At 43.2% G+C, this 19,295-nt stretch overlaps 2 protein-coding genes, 2 long non-coding RNA genes and 1 pseudogene across 4 annotated transcripts; 1 reads left to right on the top strand and 4 right to left on the bottom strand.

Moving 5' to 3' along the window:
- LOC123467014 lies at positions 1-1,095 on the bottom strand. Its single transcript, XR_006641591.1, has 4 exons — positions 957-1,095; positions 787-885; positions 555-723; positions 1-490 (listed from the first exon to the last, which is right to left on the bottom strand). It is a non-coding gene; the product is annotated as an uncharacterized LOC123467014 (long non-coding RNA).
- A 195-nt stretch (positions 1,096-1,290) lies between these two features.
- Positions 1,291-5,727, top strand: LOC116919570. Its single transcript, XM_045167064.1, has 7 exons — positions 1,291-1,392; positions 1,455-1,647; positions 4,158-4,316; positions 4,377-4,991; positions 5,056-5,279; positions 5,339-5,513; positions 5,580-5,727. The coding sequence occupies exons 4-7, from the start codon at positions 4,502-4,504 to the stop codon at positions 5,702-5,704; spliced, it is 1,014 nt and encodes a 337-aa protein (XP_045022999.1). The 5' UTR covers positions 1,291-1,392; positions 1,455-1,647; positions 4,158-4,316; positions 4,377-4,501; the 3' UTR covers positions 5,705-5,727.
- Positions 5,728-12,457: 6,730 nt separating this feature from the next.
- On the bottom strand, positions 12,458-12,866 carry LOC123467003. Its single transcript, XR_006641590.1, has 3 exons — positions 12,709-12,866; positions 12,569-12,647; positions 12,458-12,504 (listed from the first exon to the last, which is right to left on the bottom strand). It is a non-coding gene; the product is annotated as an uncharacterized LOC123467003 (long non-coding RNA).
- A 75-nt stretch (positions 12,867-12,941) lies between these two features.
- Positions 12,942-17,476, bottom strand: LOC116923926. The gene is made up of 3 exons (XM_045167070.1): positions 15,869-17,476; positions 13,924-15,727; positions 12,942-13,783 (listed from the first exon to the last, which is right to left on the bottom strand). The coding sequence occupies exons 1-3, from the start codon at positions 17,474-17,476 to the stop codon at positions 12,942-12,944; spliced, it is 4,254 nt and encodes a 1,417-aa protein (XP_045023005.1).
- A 339-nt stretch (positions 17,477-17,815) lies between these two features.
- LOC123467002 lies at positions 17,816-19,080 on the bottom strand (annotated as a pseudogene).
- Positions 19,081-19,295: the final 215 nt, after the last annotated feature.

Raw genomic sequence — 19,295 nt, 5'->3', positions numbered from 1 at the left:
TACGGTTTCACATAATACTTTATTTAATCAATTTTTTTTGTACAATCTTTTATCAAATGAATGGCCGTCCTGGAATGATGAGACCCTGCCGTTTAAGTAAAGTGCATTCTAACACGCAATTTTCACCCACTAGATTCATAAAAAGCCAACAGCGACGTTAGCACTTGTCAACGAACTGGTAGCCCATAATACAAATTCATAACGTACAACGTTGGCTCTTCACAGCGTAGATAACCATGGCTTATCAGAAACTCTTCTGGACTGGACAAAATTGCCTCCTTGTAGACTGAACAAAACCCTTGATTTTACCGCAGGTTATTTAAATAGACGGAATCTGGACAGAGGCTGTTGGGGCTGTAGTCTTTGTCTAAAAAATAAAACACATGTATAACACGTTTTTTTATTGCAATCCCGGTGGGCTAGTTTTTTAGCAAAACTCTATTGGGTAGCGTTGGGATTATTTTTATTGCCATCTAGGACAAACGTAGCCCTGTAAACAGAAAAGGATACTTTATATTATGTGTTTGAAAATGTTTAAGTGGTAAGGCAAAAACCTTAACTTCACGTCTCCTTGATAATCAGCTGGTGCCTCCCACGATGTCTAAAGTTTTCTTTCCTCTGTCATCACCATGTGTATTCGCTGTAAAAAAAAATGGAATGGCTTACTTGTAGCAGTGTGGTTGTGTAGAAAGATGGAGATGATTGAACGTTATTAGGATTGTGCTGAAATAATGAGACATACAGTGAACTTGTTAATCTTATAAAATGATTTGACTTATTACTTACTCTGGGCGACATAGTAGAGAAGGTAGTATCAGGTGCCCCTCTGCAACTCATTATATGTGCCCATCTCAACATCAAGATATTTTTTATTTTTTTGCCCTTCTGTTCAGATATATGTAAAATATGCTCAAAGTTCACAAGCATTCACCGTAAACGAAACATAATGGCTTTACCTTAGCGGCGTGTTCTTAACAATTTCACCGTATTTGAGGGCATGATAATTCCAATCAGCGAAGACTTTTTCATAAAGGAAGTGCTTACACATCAACGCTATCCAGCAATGGCTGCCGTCTGCAATGTTTGTATCGTATTGTTATGACTTATGGCAAGAGTTGCCAAATAAATAAATAGAAACAATTTTTTTAATTGAAACAGTTCTTATTTTAAATTATGTCAATTATTCAATTTCATAAATACGGATTTTTTTTAAACATTTGTCAGTTATTGTGACATAAAAAAATAAAAAAATTTTGTCAAGTAAAATAGAGATGTGTTTAGGGAAGGAAGCTAACAGGTGAAACTGCCAAAGCCGTAAAACGTGCTCAGTCGTATTTCTGCTTCCAAGAGTGCATCATCTCCACTTCACGAGTGTATGTTTCTGAATCACAGGTTGGATTAGTAGAATTTTAAATTCACTGATGGTCTTGGTGAATTGTGGTTTTGTCTTTCAGAGATTCTTCTGGTTTTCGACGTACGCCGCCTTCGTTCTGCGTCTATTTGCTGCCATCACCAACTATTTTTCATTTGATTTCCTATACCGTCACCAACCGTCTGGTCGCTCCTTTGCTGTCGTGGCCAACTATCTTGCTGTTATTTCGTTGCAATCACGCGAGGTTTTTGCATATCTGTGGATCCCCAACAGAGGTAAATAAAATTTTGTTCTTTATTGCTAGATTAGCTAAACGTGGATGCTGGGGCTTGACACGGCGTCACCATTTCGAGGAACCTACACTATTAGCTACGTGCAAGGGAATTGTTGGTACACCTGCCACATGGGTTTTTCTTTTTGTTTTGCACTATCAAGTTTTCCCGTCCTCAAAATTTTTTTTCTCTAAATTGCAGAAATAGCTACCTATTTCATTCGAGATTATTTCAAAAATGAAAAGAATTACTTGTAGTGGGAAATCTCAAGCTGCAAACGCCAAGAAAATTCGACGTGAAGTGGAACGTAACATCCAATTATTAAACGCTTTTCAGTTACATGGTCAACAGCATAGTAGTAGTAGTTCCGAATCTGACGAAAACCAAGGGTTTTCGAACCACATTCCTTTAACTGAAACTGAGCCAACTGATGGCGATTTGTTCTATGAGTTTTACGATGACGCACCCTTGTTTTCTTTTGATGTTGACGAGGCTAATGCTAGTGTTGCCGAAAGTGACTCTGATTCGACAGATAATTCTGTTGAGATTGATGTAGATGATAATGCTTTGGTCTTTATTGAAGAGAACCCTCCACAAACGTTTAAAGATAAGTTGTCGTCGTGGGGCATTGATTGTGGAGTTCCGCATGTTCATCTTAATAAGCTTTTGACAATTTTAAAAACGCACGATTGCCATTATGAGCTCCCGTCTGATGCTCGCTCTTTATTGAAAACACCCAGGAAGGTGACACTCATTCCCATGCATCCTGGGGAATATTTTCACTTTGGTGTACTTGACGGTCTCAAGGGTTTGATTCAAGATAGGTTTCTTCCGGTGATTCGCACTGCCATTGCAATTGAAATTCTAATCAACGTTGATGGTTTGCCCATATTTAGTAAAAGCACCCTCAAACAGCTATGGGTAGTTCTAGGGATGATTCGGGGAATTGCGGGTCTTGAGAAAACACCATTCGTCATTGGTATATATTATGGTCTTGAGAAGCCAATAGGGGGTCCTAATACATTTTTGCGAGCTTTTATAGACGACATGAAAATTCTTCTAGAAAACGGATTTTTCCATTGCGATCGAATGTTTTCAATAAAAGCTATTATTTTTGTTTGCGATTCTCCTGCCCGAGCTTTTGTTTCAGGAGTCAAGTATCATTCTGGGAAAAGCAGTTGTTCAAAATGTACGACTACTGGAATAACTGCTTTTAAGCCAAGCGAAATTAAACGGCTAGTCCGTCCTAAAGGCCGTGTTGTATTCCCATATTTAGCTGCTCCACTTCGAGATGACGAGTCTTTCAGACAAAGAGAAGATCCAGATCATCATAACTATTATTCAATTGTCGAAGAGCTAGTGTCAGTCGATATGGTGTACGATTTTCCCGTCGACCCTATGCATTTGGTCCACGAAGGATCAGTTCGAAAGTTAATAATGACTTTGATGGAGGATAGCGACTTTAAGATCAGTCCTTATAGTGTTCGCAGGGTTAATAAAGAAATGACAGCTCTTTCAAAATTTACTCCACGTGATTTTGCTCGTAGAGCTAGAGAATTTAGCTCGCAAATGAAGGCAACAGAATGGGCTCAGGCAATCGGATACACAGCTCCTGTCGTGTTTAGAAACAGATTATCACCGGAAAGATATGCTAATTTGCTATCGCTCCATGTTGCTATTAAAATTCTGACATCCCGAAGATTGTGCTTCATTCACAACGGTTATGCGAAAGACCTGTTGAAAGTTTTTGTCCAAAATGCGAGTCTATTGTATGGCGACGCCTTTGTCACATTTAATATTCACAATCTCATTCACCTAGCAGACGATGTAATGCGTTTTGGTCCCATATATTCCTTTTCTGCCTACGCTTTTGAAAATTTCCTTGGTATCATTAAGCGCTTGCTGCGTAAAAGTGAGAAACCACTGGAACAAATAGTAAAAAGACTGTTCGAAGTTCAAATGAGTTTTTGTCCATCAAGTCCAGCCGTTAGAACTGCCCCCACGCTAAAACTTGCACATAAAGGTGGCATCTTGTTACCTGGCGTTAGTGCAACAACTCCTCAATTCCGTCTTTTAGAGTTCAACCATTTTTATCTTAATCTTGAATGCGGTAACAACTGTGTGATGATGTCTGATCAAACCATTGTGAAAGTAGAGAACTTCGTTATACTTTCTGGAAAACCGTTTATCATTGGAAGAAAATTTGTCGATTTATGCAATTTCTATCCAGCTCCATTTGATTCCACTATGCTGAACATTTATCAATGTAAAATGTCTCATGATTTAGATTGTTGGCCAATTGTCGAGTGTATGTTTAAAATGTATCTGATGCCAATAACTGCAACTGACACGTTTGTTGTTTTTCCCATCGAAAACTTGTAGACATATATACGGCTAAAACTATCATTTTTTTTTTCATTTAATGCCCAATAGAGTGAACGTCCTACTTAAAATGCCTCCTGTTCGAATTGGAACGAGAAAGCGGGTTGCTAAAGTATTTGGCGATTTTGTAGATGCTTCCTTTAGCGAGTCAGAACCTCCAAATTTACATACAATTCCTTCGCCACCAAATGTAAACAAAAGTATCCATGGTCATCAAGGTAGCGGAAGACCACCGAAGTCCGCGAAGAAATCAAATGTCATTCAAACCTCACAGGAATTGTGTAACGCTGGTAGATATTTGTCTTATTAAATAATTTCGTAATAATTTTTTATTTTTTAATTCTTTTTAGGCACAAGAAAAGACAGGGGCAACACTCCAGTGTTTCGCCATACTCAACAAACAAGCCAAGATACTGCAATATGGTCTTTTTCTGATCGTGGCCATAGTACTCTGGGTGACGAAGAATTGTTACCTATGGGTCCTAGAGCAACACAATATCACGGTACAAGTAACGAAACTACAATGTCTTACGACCAGAACAGTGAACCGGAACTGGCGGAATGTCATGCCCCAGACAACCAATTGGGCTTGAATTATTTCCGTCAGCAATCTAGTCAGCATCAGCAGCCTCACATTCAACCTGGCCCATCTACTGAAATGAATTTCCGCCAACAATCGAATGGACATGGTGGTCGTGGTGGTGGCACTTTGCAACAGCAGCTAAATCTCCCTGGCCCGTCTTCCGGAAAGAATCTCCGGCAACTACAAGATACTAATTTCTTTGATGCAGCAGAAACACAAGCATTTCCTGCTGAAGCGTGCAATGGAAACAAGCGACCGCAACTAAGTCAGCAACCGCGTCACACTGCATCAGAAGTGTCGACACAGGATTCCTTTGTTGGACGATCGTCCAACAAAGAAATCCTGCGGCAACCACGCAATCTTAACGAAATACCAAATGCAGGTAACTTATCGCGTAGCAAAAACTTCAGCAACGTCATTGTTAAATTTTTTATTCTACGTTACAGTATTTCAGGACTACGTGAAAAGAAGTTTGGAATTTTTGAAAATTCACTGTAGAGAAATGTCTGCCAAAATCGACGATCTCTTGGAATCTAGGCCAAAGCCTTGTATTTGTACTATCCAAAGAATGGAGGACAACGAGGAACAATTTAATTTGCCTATGGAGTCTTTTGCTGCTGTCGAAGACATGGAAAAAACGATGGGGGACCAACAAACTCGGCAGCAAATGGTAGTTGAAATTTTGTTTTGTTTACACAGTTAACCAAAAAAATAACTATTGATTTTCAGATTCTAATATTACTCCGATTGGGTGGAGTTTCCCTCCAGAAAACAGTTTACTCTATAATGGAAAAGCTTTTTACCTGCGAAATCGGAATGCACTACACTTGGACCGGCAAATCCACAAAAGAGTTCGAAAAAGAAAAGTTTTCTGATTTAAAAAACATTTATGCTGCTATCTGTGGTGGGTTACAAACTCATTTGATAAGTTCTTATTCGTACAATGAAATTAATTGTTCTTTTTCTATAGGGGCCGTTCTGGGCAACAAAGACCTTTCCAGTGACGAGAAAACATCCGTAAAGATACAGTTCCAAGTGACAGAATGGCTTCGTCATTGCCGACAAAATGTTATTAAAAGAAGAATAAGTTTCTGAAATTAAATAAACATTTTCAAACAAAAAAGTTTTGTCGCCTTTTTATTTTTTTTTATTTTATTAACATTTAAGTATTATTAAGTATAAAACAGCAGCTAAATGTGTGGGTTAATATGCCATACACGTATTTACCTGTCGTCGTGGGAGGAACATGGGACTGGCTGGGGAGTATAAAGGAGGGACTGAGGAGCCTATCAGGCAGTTGTCAGGCGACCAAAAAGAAGGTCCTGAGAGGATTTTAGTAACGTTACAGAACAGATTGGGGAGGAAAGTTGGAAGTTCTGGGGAGTTGCTAGGGAGCCTGGTGTGCCGTGTGGGTTCTTCATTTGTTTGACTTCGGCTTCTGCGCGCACATTCGACTGATCGTAATGAGGTGATGATGTACCAAGACTGATCCCCCATTGCTGCAGGAAATCTTTAACTTCGGCTAATCCCAACTAGTTGTCGGCCCACAATTTCACCGGTACCCCAACGTTAGTGAAGAAGGCCCGGAATGCTGTAACGAGGCAATAAGCCGTTGTTTTTTTTTAGGGAACGGTATGACGTGTGGTCAGCCGCTAAAATGGTCGACGAAAATGAGAAAGTGTTTGCCTTTGTGTTCTCCGAGGTCGGCCCTGATCTGCTCAAATGGTCGATTTGCCGGTTGGCGCTGGACCAAGGATTCTGGAGGATGAGATGGCAAGCGTTCGAAGCATTTGGTGCAATTGCGGGCCGCATTGGCAATGTCAACGTCCATATGTGGCCGATACAGGGCTAGACGTGCTCGTTGTCGTAGCTTGGTGGCCCCTTGATGCATATCAACTAAATCGTTGACGATGTCTCGCCGTAAAACGGAAGGTACAACAACGCGGGCTCCCATTACGATTATGTCGTCGCTTTCATCGATGGCTAGCTGATGTCGAACGGCCCAAAATGGACGCATAGGGAGTGACAGGTTGGCTTTTTCATTTGTAAATCCACGTAGCACCAGCTCTCGTAGTTCGAACATTACTGGATCCACCGCTGCGGCTGATTTTACTTTCTCTAGCACTGGGTCGAGGACGGACGGCTCAGATAACTCGATGGCACTTAGCATTGCTACACGAGGTGAAAAGGAAGGGGCTCCTTCGGCTAACTCGTCCGCCGCGGTTGCTTTGTCGACTGGTTCTCGCGAGAGTGCGTCGGCGTCTGTGTTCGATTTACCCGGGACCCTTTTGGCGACGAATGAAAATCGCTGCATTTTCAGGCGCAGGCGGAGAAGTCGTGGATTATCGAGCTTATCAAAGGCATAGTCGTTCAGGATGGGGATTAATGGCTTGTGGTCCGTTATTACTTCAAACGATGGTAGTCCTTCGATGAATTGCCGGCACTTGTACATTGCCCATGTGACCCCTAAGCATTCAAGCTCAATCATGGCATAGCGGGTTTCTTTGTTTGACTACAAATCCCAATCCGTGTAGACGCGATGCGTCGGTATGTAGGGCTGTCAGGCGAGCTGGATCATAAAACGCGAGATCAAAAGTGTCGGATAGGGCAATTCGAGCGCGGCAGAACGCGTTGTGGTGGGTGGTTGTCCATTCCTAGATAACCCCTTCTTTAACAATGGTGCTAGTGGTTGAAGCTCAAGCGCGAAGTGGTTGAAGAAGTTTCCTACTTGTTGACAAAGGCCGAAAAATGCCCGAAGGTCAGTAATGTTTTCGGGAGAAAGGAACTGCTGGATTGCCTGCGTGACGTCAGGATTCGGACTAAAACCGGTTGAGTCTACGATGTAGCCGCCAAACTTGACGGATGATTCTGCGAAGACGAGCTTATCACAATTCAGAGCAATGTTGTGGTTTGCAGCGCGAGTGAAAAGATCCCTAACAGCCAGGATGTGTTCGTCGTACGTTTTGGAAAATACGATAACGTCTTCAACGACTCTTCGGCTACATGGCAAGTCGTCAAAGATATCCACGACGCGGCGACTGTAATCATCACCGGCATGAGTGACGCCGAAGGGCAGGCGTAGGTACTTGTATCGACCGAACGGAGTAGAAAATGTGGTTAGGTTTGACGATTCTTCGTCCAGAAGAACTTAGTGGTATCCCTTCAGTGCGTCGATTACGGTGAAATATTGCATTCCGGGTGGGATCGTTCGTACAGCTTGGAATGGTGTTGATGTTTCAAACAGCGGGCGGATGATAGCCTTGTTTAGTTGGCGAAAATCGACGCACAGGCGAAGGCTGTCGTCTTTCTTTGGGACAATGACGATTGGATGCACCCACTTAGTCGGCTCAGTCATTTTTTGGATGATGGATTGTGACTCCAGAAGTGTCGAGTTCGATCTTTAGACGTGGCATGAGTGGTACGGAGACTGGCCGTGTGCCTCTCATAGCTATCGGGGTAGCCCCTTCCATGAGCTGAAAGTGGCATGGTGGGCCTTTCATTGGCTGACATGTGCCGTCAAATATCTTGGGAAACTCGGCCTTCAGTTGATTCAGGTCGTGTTCCATGCGGACTCTTTTGGCTGGTGTGCTAGCTGTAACAACAGTGACCACGGTTGGTATATGTCGCGTCTGGACATGCGGAAAGCAGCTTGCAGGTTTGTTGTGCGGTGGCGGTGGTGTTCTGGTTGCCGTCGTTGAGACTTGGTTGACTCTCTGATGTGGGTAACCTTTTGGGCAACATCCCGATAGCGAGCTGTGTTGACTTAGACAAAACGGGTTGTTGTAGGTCGCGTAGAACGTGAACGGTTGTTGAGACGGGTGCGCCGTCAGGAAGCCAACTGATAGTAGCTTGGAATGTGCCGAGGCTTGTAATAGGGTTCCCAGTCGCAGTATAGGGTTGGGACCCATTTTTTAGTGCGACCGACGTAAAAAACTTGCAATATACTGTGGCTGGGATAGCGTCGATTTCGGCGCCTGTGTCTGGGAGCGTTCTGATGTTGGCTGCCCGTCCCCGCTGGGGTGAAACAGTGATGGAAACTAGCTGGTCGTTGGTACCATGGCCATTGTTTTTGTCGTACAGCTGACGGCAACGCTGTTGATTCTCTTTTTCGCTTTTTGTTTGCAAACTTTGCTGAAATGGCCAATTTTTTTGCAATGGTTGCATTCTTTCCCGGTGGCAGGGCACTCAGTTTTCGGATGGCGTTCTTCTGCTCCGCAGTACCAGTAGCCGGCGGGTGACGATGGCGAATCGGTTGTGGATTGTTTCTCACTTTCGTTGGGCTTGGTATTGCTGGTTTTGTTTCGCTTGTATGATGAGTAGGTAGTTTGAACGGAGAAGCTGGTGCCGGTTGTAATGTTGTTTGACTGTTTGGCCGCAACTTCAGCTGTGCGGAGCATTGCAGTGGCCCGGGCGAGCGTTAGCCCCGTTCTTTCTTCTAGCAATTTGCGCCGAATATCATCGTTTTGAATACCGAAGACGATCTGGCCCAGAATACGTGTCTCCTCGCAATTAGCGCAGCAATCGGTAGCAAAACAACATTCAGTAGCCAGCTCACGGATTTCACAAAGCCAGTCGTCGACTGCTTGATCAGGTCTTTGTTTGGATGTGGCGAACTGTTGACGCCAAACGTGATGGTTGCGTCCGGCATTGCATCGATCCTTGAGCTTTGCGATGATGGCAGGGGCACTGGCCAGCTCGTTTGCTGTGAGCCCCATGGACAACACCATCTGAAGTGTCCTGACCGACAGGCAGGATTTTAGCATTTGGGTCTTGTATTCGGCGCGCTCAGCGGCGTCAAGTGCGGTGTCGATGGTTGACAAAAAAAGGAATGATAGCCACTGGGCTTCCCATAACTCGAACGAATCTTTGTATTCGTCTAAATCAAGAGGTGGTGGTGAACCGTAAGGTTTGAACGGGCGAGCCATGTCGTCGTTGTGAGGGAAACCGAAAAAATAAAGCGCCGAGTCAGCGTCACACCAGGGAAAGGACAATTCAATGTCGTAGTCGTCGGCGTCCATGCGGTAGAGTCAGTGTTTCCACTGCACTGAGTGTACACTGTGCGTTTTTACGGGGTAGCGATTCGAGCTACCAACTGCGCCATGTGGTGACTTGGTTTCAACTGAATGTGTTGCTAGGTGACTGGCAAGACATCCCATTACAGAGCTTGGGGGTACATGTGAATGTTGGAGGGGTGAGCTGGTTTGTTCCCAAGGGGATCTCTGCAATCGGTGAAGTAGGGTGATCCCACGGTTGGTCTCAAGCGGTCGAGTCATCACAGTGACTATCTGGAACGGGACTGTATCTGAATTCTGAAACCGAGATATACGGTGTTACAGAAAGAAACAAAAACGCGCTGCAACGCAGCATGAAAAATAGAGAGAGAAGAAAAATGCCTCAAGCAACTAAGGATGGGCACAATGGACGCGCCATCCCTGACTACGCGTCATATTGACTTAACGCTAAGCGCCATGGGAGCAGCTAGAATCCCACGCGTGGTGACGTAGTGTGTATACTACGCGTCACTCATACTTCGTGGTTACGGCAAGTTACCGTCAAGCAAAACCAAAGTGGTTAAACTTATTACAACAGGAAAAATTGTATTATCCTTATATGAGGCAAGATGTGATGAATACATAAACAATAGCTTTAAAAAATGTTTATAAAACCATATTTAAAAATATGTGTTTATATATAGTCGTGGGAGCAGTGATTGGCCCCGAGCCAATCAGGTTGCTTTTTTACCAATCAAGGTTCTCGATTCAGGGCATCGAACGATTTTAAACAATCCCTTTAGTGCCGTTGGAACGAACCCTTCTATATATCCGTGTACCAACGAAAGCCAGTAGGGTTCGCAGCGACGACCAAGACACAACACAAGATGGGTTAGGAGTGAATTGCGAGATCACGCAACTCAGCATCCGCTGCAGTTCTATAGAGGCATGGAGAACTCTAACAAAAGGACGGGATTATTCGATTATTCATGTCGACCATGTAATTTTGTTGTTGTTCAATATTAGATTATCCATTTAAAAAATATTTATTGACTTATCATAATTCCCTATAATCATAATTATCCGTTAATATGGGTGCGTTTATCGTCAACTTGTAGTTGAGCTGCTTAACTTTTTGGTTGACCATAAAATTATTTTTCGGTTGATCAAGTTGAATTTTTAGCTGAACTATTGTATTAACCTTGAAAGGAAAATTGAGCTCAAGTTGAAGAAAGCTCCTCTTTCCCCATCCCTTAATTGGACGCTAAATTTAAATTTTTATTAAAGTCCTGAAAAAAAGTGGTTTTCAGATATTTCAGTGTTTTTAAATTTTTACAAATTTTAATATTATTATTACATTGATAATTGGAACACACTAAAATGATTAAAAATATTGGGAATTGTGTTGCAGTAGCAGACGTAAAATATCAACACAAAACGTTAGAAAACAAATAACATATTTATATTATTTAATATTTCTTGAATCGTCTTCGTTGTTTCGTCTCTAATTTCTCGTTTCGAAAATTGCAATAAATTATTTTCATAATACTTTCACACTTATTGTTTTAACTGATTTATCCATGTAAAACACGTGATACGTAGTGCAAGTCTAGATTTTCGTCTGCTATGATGACTCGATAAAAGACATAAGTGTTGCCATATGAAAGAAAATATAAATTATTATAAAGTAGAAAGGTCAACTAGGGATCGGCCCCGACCCTAATAGGGGCGCATTTCGCCAATCGGGTTTCGAAATTCAGGGCTCGGGCTGGGCGTTCGGGGCTCGGGGTGAAAATTTTTGAACCCCGATCTCAATCGGGGTTGTATCGGGGTGCCTAATCGGGGATTCATAGTTTGAATTCAGGCGCCATTTTTGTAAATGGCGTCGGGGCAGGCAGGTTAACCTCGATTTTTGCCCCGCCCCGCCCCGGCTGACGAAATAACACCCCAATTCATCCCCGATTGCCTTTTCCCGGGGTGGGCGGTTAACCCGATTATGGCTAATCGGGGCCGATCGCTAGGGTCAAACAACTTGGGGTGCGTTTTATCGTCAACTTGTAGTTGAGCTGCTCAATTTTTGGGTTTCCATAAAATTGCTTTTTTGGTTGGTAGAGTTGAACTTTTTAGTTGAACTATTGTATTAACCATAAAACGAAAATTGAGCTCAAGTTGAAAAAAGCTCCTCCTCCTTTCTTATCCCTTTCATGAACGTTAAAATAAAAATTTTTATTAAAGTATTGAAAAATTGTGGTTCGGGAACACAGATATTTCAGTGTTTTAAAATTATTACCAATTTAAAAATTATTATTACATTGATAATTGGAATACACTAAAATGATTAAACATATTTTGAATTGTGTTGCAGTAGCAGACGTAAAATATCAACGCAAAACGTAAGAAAAAAATAAAAAATTTATATTATTCAATATTCGTTATTTATTTCGTCTCTAATCTCTCATTTCGAGATTTGTAATAAATAAATTTCATAATACTTTCACACTTATTATTTTAACTTATATATCCATATAAAAAACGTGATACGTAGTAGTACTACTACGTATTTCAAGTCTAGATTTCCGTAGTGTTGGGTCGTTAACGATAACGAATAATGAAATTTTTCGTGAATATGTCCAATTTTGGCCTAAATTAATATAGCGAATAACGAAAGCGAAAGCAAATTTTTGTGGGAAAGTTTATCATTTTCTTTTTCTCGTTATTTAACAAATTATTCTGCTCAGTGGCGCTGTTGACTGAGAATCTGAACTATTTTTTTGTTTTGTTTCACCCCAACATCTAATGCTGGGGCCTAATCTAGAAAACCCCTGAAAATGGAAAAGTGAAACCAAGAAGTACAATGCTAGGGCCAACGAGTAATACAATTATATTACACCTTTCAACTGGTGCCTAAATAGATATACATAATAATTACATTCAAGCAAGACATATCAGCAATAATATAATAAATTACCCAGGGTCCACAATTAGGAGTGGGCTATGACCAGAAATACCAGGGGTGACTCAATAGAGATCACGCATTAATTAACACACTCTAAACACAAATACACAATACATTAATTTACGTCATAAAATAAAATTTCAATCAAGTACCTGAATGCAGAGCAGAATCAAGTGGACACACACAATAAACGACACCAATAGCGTACCAGATTAAGAGCTTTCAGAATCAGAAACTTACTAGGCAAAAATGGCCTCTTACGACTCGAAACGAAATCAGACAGAAGCAAACAACTGATCAGCTGATAGCTACGCCCTCTGATTATTCGACGTGACATCTACCGTTACAATTACAAACGTAATCAGATAAACGGCAGCCGAATAAATTAAGCGTCGATTTTCGCTGGAACATTCTCCCCCGAGGTCAGCGGAACGCTGGCCGAGCTTTGTTCCAATAATACTAGTCGATGGATTGCTCGTAAATAATCACCGCTACCAGTCTTCACTTTGACTACTCGGACGAGACCGTCGGATCCAGGGAAGACTTCGATCACGCGCCCCGTTTTCCATTGGCTGGGCGGTAGATTGCTCTCTGACACCATCACGGCGTCTCCGACGACAAAATTCCTTTCCTCCTTCGTCCATTTTCGTCGAGGAATTAAAGTGGGAAGATAAAATTTTGTCCACAAATCCCAAACGAGATTAGCCATCTTCTTGACATATCTCACATGGTCCCGAGGGAGACCATTTTTGACGATTCCAGCAGGTAAATCGGAAGTTGGCGGCAAATTTAAGAAATCTCTTGGGGTAATTGGTCGAAAATCTTCCGGGTCGTTACTCGCGAGCGTCAAGGGACGGCTGTTTAGCTGGCCTGATACCTCCTTCAGCAGAGTTCTCAGCATCTCATCCGTCGGATATCTTAAGCTGGCCTTTTCCGTATCCAATGCTCGGTAGAGCGCTCTTTTCACGGATTTCACCAACGATTCATGAGATCCGCCGAAATGTGGAGCACTGGGCGGCTGGAATTTCCAAACAATCGACTTCGTTTGAACGAATTCTTGAAATTTGTCGTCCATCTGTAGCTCACGAACGGCTGCCACCATTTCCTTTTCTGCGCCGACGAAATTCGTGCCATTATCACTGAAGACTTCGGATGGTTTTGCATACTCCCCGACAAAGCGACGAAAACAATAAAGAAAATCCGGCGTCGACAATGATTGGGCCAGGTCTAGATAAACATAGCACGTTACACAACAGGATAAAAGTAAGCCATATCGCTTGGTAATCCTCCCCTGTACGCCGAAGTTTCTACCGGCCCAAAATAATCAAGCGTGACATGGGTAAATGGGGCGGAGTATGAATCCAAACGGGCAGCTGGAAGATCTCCCATCTTCTGAGTTGCTAACTTGGCTCTTGTCTTAATACAAGTTGAACATTTGAAGCGAATTTTCTTTGCCAGCTCCTTCCCTTGTAGAATCCAGAAGTGTTGCCGAGCCTTTGAATGTAGAAAATCCGTGCCGACGTGATGCTCCTCGTTATGGATCGCTATGATGATCGCCTCTGCAAGAACATGCTTTCCTGGCAGGATTGGAGGATGCAGGATGTCATAGGGTAAACGGGCTCGACGGATGCGGCCTCCAAGTCGTAGAATTCCGTCGCTATCTAAAAACGGACTTAATTGTTGAAGTCTCGATGTTCGGCTGAGCGGTCTATTTCGGCGGAGCTGCTGGATCTCTTCATTAAATTCCTCTTCTTGACACCGACGCACCAACTCTTGGTAGGGGCCTTCCATCTTGAGACAGCTGGAAAGATTAGATGAATCAATTTTCAATTTTGACCAATCATGCTCGAACCGTGTTTTCGTCAAATGTTGAGAATGGGCAGCACGTCGCTCGGCGGAAACAGCCATCCAGGGTAAATCTTTTGGCCACAGGTCAACCGGTTGTTTCAGGAAATCAGGACCTTCTAGCCAGCCAGGTGGAATTGGTTCTTCATCGACGAGAAGCGACCGCGTAGCGACATCTGCGATATTTTGTTTTCCAGGCACAAATCTCCATTCGCTCGGATCGGTGACAGGTTGAATTTCTCCAATTCTATGGCTGACAAATGGCGTATAGTGAGCGGCAACAGCTCGAAGCCAATTCCGTGTGGTACTTGAATCCGTCCAGAACAGTCGGGTGAGACCAGGAAGGTTTAGCGCCTCTTCCACGTACCTGGAAAGTCTTGCGCCAAGCAGAGCGGCATTAAGTTCCAATTTAGGAATTGAAATAGTTTTACGAGGAGCCAATTTTATTTTCGCCATCACCAATCGGCAACTAGAGGAACCGTCTTCGTAGGAGGTATTCAAATACACTGCAGCTGCAACGGCCTCTTCAGATGCATCACAAAACGTTAAGAGTTGACTGTTCTTGATATTTCTTTTGTTCGGCTGAAGATTCCTTGGCATCCGGATGCTGTTTAATTGTTTCAGCGTGCTGAACCAGCGTTGCCACCATGCCTTATCTTCTCCGGTCACGACGTCCTTCCAATTCAGGCCCTTGATGCCTAATTCGCGTAGTTTAATCTTCGCTTTGACAATCAGAGGAGCTGCACGACCTAATGGATCATAAACGGCGGCCACTTTGCTGAGTAATCCAGCACGTGTCCACTCCACCTCATCCGCACCGGTTACTCGGAAGGTTAGATCGTCGGTACTAGGCTCGTAAAATATTCCCAGCAACTTTTCGGCTTCATCAGAAGCTAAACTGCATGTTGAATCAACGGTAGAGCTTTCAATTGGTTGAAGAGCTGCGACAAGTTTTGGTGAGTTTGAGATCCAATTGGTAAGATGAAAATCTCCTTCTGCCAATCCGTCCCGAATATTCTTCGCGTTGTCAATGGCTAATTCTTCACTATCGGCAGCTTTTAATAAATCGTCCATGTACATGTTATTCTCGACCGCTTCAATGCAATCCTTCTTCCCCGTCTTTGCATCGGCAGCAGCTCGCTGCACTGTCTTGAGAGCAATAAACGGAGAAAAATTTAGTCCGAAGGGCAGACGGTCGATCTGATACGTTAAAATCTTTTCTGATCCAGGTTCCTGCCATAGGAATCGATGAAATCGGGCATCACTTGGCTTCAGTCGAATTCGGCTGTACATGGCTGTGATATCTGCTGAAAAGGCGATTTCTCCCTGTTAAAATCGAATAAGAACTTTAGCTAAATCATTTTGAAGTTTCGGACCAGGCCGCATTCCATCGTTCAAACTCTTCCGTTTCCAGCGAGAAGCTCCATCAAACACGACTCGCAATTTTCGCTCTTTCTTCCCGTAGACCTTTTTGTAGACTCCGTGATGGGGAAGATAAAACTGGTCGTTGGAGTAGGGATTTTCATCTTCAACTAGCGACGCATATCCTTCATCGATATATTTCTTTATGGCTTTTCGGTAATCTTCTTCAAGCTTAGGGTCCTTCTTGAAGCGTTGTCGTAAATCTTGAAGACGATGTTGTGCGAGCTTTCGATTATTTTCAAATGCTGGTTCACCTTCAATCCAAGTCAGCGGAGCTTCATAGCCAACTTCTAATTTTCGCAAACCTTCATTGACGATTTTCTCGGCCTTCTGCTCTGACTCCGACAAACCTTCGCCTCGAAACTCCGTTCCAAAGTTTTCTGTTTCGCAAAAGGCTCTAAATTCGGCATCTAAGCAGTCTTGAACAGCCGGACCTTCTTCTCTTGACGTTGCAGTGAGATGATAAGAGCGTGCAGTCATCGGACCAATGTCTCCTCCAAGCAAGCCACGAACAATCCATCCCAATCGGGTTCGAGAGGCAAATGGTTCATCATCTCCACCTACTCTCGATTCTAACACTGCAATCAAATGAGAATGATCAAGGCCCAGCAATACGTCAATCTTCCCTCCATTCTTCATAACGGGCACGTCGGCAAGATGGGGCCAACGTTGCTTCAGTTCATCCCAATTAACAATTGGAGTAGGGCGAGCGACTTGCGGTATCGTCAGTCCGGCGATAATCGTTTCTTCGCCGTCAGGTAGTCGAAATCGCACGTCAGCACGTTGGGAATCGTAACGTTCGGCACCTGTCACACCAACAAGATCCAGCTTTTGTTTCTTCCCTATTATCTTCAGGCGCCGGAGGAAATCTTCTCGAAACAGTGTAGTGTCGCTGCCTTCATCGATCATCACCGACACCGGAATAACTGTACCATCCATAGCGTAGGCTTCGGTCCCAATTACTCCCAGCGCCACCTTCATTTGATCCGCTCGGGCTGAAAGAGAAGTGTGATGACTGTCGCCTTTTACAGTCGGAATATTCCCTGCATCATGGAGTAAGCTGTGATGTTCATAAGGGCAATCCTTCACTCCACATCCTTTTCCAAACGTACAATCTTTGGCTGAATGCTTCGCCCCAAAACATTTGAGACACAACCGCCTTCTAATGCAGAATCGGATCTTCTCCTTGGTCGGCATTGCCTTGAACGTTGGGCAAGATAAAACACGGTGCTCTTCATTGCAACAATAACAACGACTTTTGTAGGGCTTGTCGGAACGATCTGGTTCGAAGCTAGTGTGATGAGCACGAGCGGTGGTCGTACGATGTCGTGAACTGCCAAACCCATTTCCAGATGATTGTTCTGCTGCAATATTGTACGCGTTTTGATAAGCCGAAGCTCTTACACAGAGCCACTCCCCAAATTCGTTGAGACTTCTACGCTCCAATCCAGTTCCTCTTCTGGAATTCCACTCGAGTCGATCTGCTGGATGAAGTTTCCGGCATAAACGTTCAATGATGTCAGAGCTTGAAGTTTCTCCAATCCGCGTCAAATCGAAGAAATGAGTCCGCGCCTTTTCTGCAAACTGACGTAATGCCGTTGGATCACGTCCGAGATCCATTCGATCGAGTTCACTGAGATGGGCAACTCGCATGACATCCCGGCGTCCAGCTGCCTGCTTGAGACGAGAAAGCGCTGACTTGTACGCGGGTTCTCCTCCTCCTAAACCTTGAACAAATGTCCAGTTGCTCACCGCTTAAACGACTCTTCAAAATTGCTAACTTCTCGCCAGCTGAAATTCTTTGATCATGCACCATTGAACGATACAGATCAATCCACCAGAACCAGTCTAAAGCTTTACCAGAAAATACCGGAAGTTCGCTTTTCAATGACGGGGCCTTGTGAGAATAAAACCAGGTCGGATCTTCCAAACCGGAGCAATATCGGTCAATCCAGCAATCAGGCTCGCATTCCTCTTCGGTTTCTCGAGACCTTGGTTCAATGAGGGGTTTTCGACGCCAATCGTTGATAGCAGCTTCTTTGTCTCCTCAGTCGTGTTGTCCATCACTGATGACTGTATTTGCAGATTTTCTTTTCTCCATAGCACCTGTTAAATTTTCCACCTCTTTGTTTGCTTCTTCCGCTTTCCTCTTCACGTCGACTGACTCCTTCTGCAACTTTTCTGCGTTTCGTTGAGCTTCTTCAGCTTTCTGTTTCGCATCAGCTAGGGCTTGAGAAGTCGTTTGAGTCCAGTTTCTCAATACCTCGCTTCGAATAGAAAGAGGCTGAAAGGAAGCAATGGAAGAAGTTTCGTCTGCACGAGAATTGATGAATTCATCTACGTCTTCCTTTGCTGTCTCAATTTGGGTGAACAGTGCAATTTGGATGGCTGCTTGTCTTCCAAACTCTTCTGTATGATTCGGTATGACAGCCAACAAGTTAAGACGTTCGGTGTCTGCATACATGGAGTCGAGCTTGTCAACTAATCCGCGACATGCTCGGCGGGAACCATTTTCTGCTATCAGCTTGTTGATCATCTGGCATGCTAAATCCATTTTGGAACGCACAGCATCACGTTCAACAGCATCTTGAGCTCTACTGTGTTGAGATGTGGTTTCACTTTTTCATTTGGGGTCTGAAGGTTGAGTCCTTGTCCATCATCGTTGACTGACTGTGCTGGAGACTTGCCCAGATCTTCTGCTTGTCTTTGATAAATGGACTGGACGTTTCGATTCTTCCTTCTTCCTGCAATTGTGTCTTCGTCAGGTTCAGGATGAGCTTGAGCAGCCTTCTTCTTGCCCTTTGTCATTGTCTTTCTTCTTGCAGCAGGTCCTGCTACGATCACCAATGAAACCAAGAAGTACAATGCTAGGGCCAACAAGTAATACAATTATATTACACCTTTCAACTGGTGCCTAAATAGATATACATAATAATTACATTCAAGCAAGACATATCAGCAATAATATAATAAATTACCCAGGGTCCACAATTAGGAGTGGGCTATGACCAGAAATACCAGGGGTGACTCAATAGAGATCACGCATTAATTAACACACTCTAAACACAAATACACAATACATTAATTTACGTCATAAAATAACATTTCAATCAAGTACCTGAATGCAGAGCAGAATCAAGTGGACACACACAATAAACGACACCAATAGCGTACCAGATTAAGAGCTTTCAGAATCAGAAACTTACTAGGCAAAAATGGCCTCTTACGACTCGAAAAGAAATCAGACAGAAGCAAACAACTGATCAGCTGATAGCTACGCCCTCTGATTATTCGACGTGACATCTACCGTTACAATTACAAACATAATCAGATAAACAGCAGCCGAATAAATTAAGCGTCGATTTTCGCTGGAACAGAAAAGTAAAATAAAGACTTGTACAAAAATTATCTCGAAGTCTTGAAACTATACAACGAGAAAAATAACGAAAAATATAATTTATTAAATAACGAA

The sequence above is a fragment of the Daphnia magna genome, unplaced genomic scaffold (genome assembly GCF_020631705.1).
Source record: "Daphnia magna isolate NIES unplaced genomic scaffold, ASM2063170v1.1 Dm_contigs132, whole genome shotgun sequence".
Lineage (NCBI taxonomy): Eukaryota > Metazoa > Arthropoda > Branchiopoda > Diplostraca > Daphniidae > Daphnia > Daphnia magna.
This window is presented reverse-complemented; position numbering and strand designations above follow the sequence as displayed.

Coding starts and splice junctions, on each gene's coding strand:
- LOC116919570 (XM_045167064.1), top strand. CDS start 4,502: ATGGGTCCTAGAGCAACACAATATCACGGTACAAGTAACGAAACTACA. Junction 4,992..5,055: donor TAACGAAATACCAAATGCAG/GTAACTTATCGC, acceptor TCTACGTTACAG/TATTTCAGGACTACGTGAAA. Junction 5,514..5,579: donor CATTTATGCTGCTATCTGTG/GTGGGTTACAAA, acceptor CTTTTTCTATAG/GGGCCGTTCTGGGCAACAAA.
- LOC116923926 (XM_045167070.1), bottom strand. CDS start 17,476: ATGCGAGTTGCCCATCTCAGTGAACTCGATCGAATGGATCTCGGACGT. Junction 15,728..15,868: donor ATCACGGAGTCTACAAAAAG/GTCTACGGGAAG, acceptor CGATTTTAACAG/GGAGAAATCGCCTTTTCAGC. Junction 13,784..13,923: donor GGGAGATCTTCCAGCTGCCC/GTTTGGATTCAT, acceptor ATGTTTATCTAG/ACCTGGCCCAATCATTGTCG.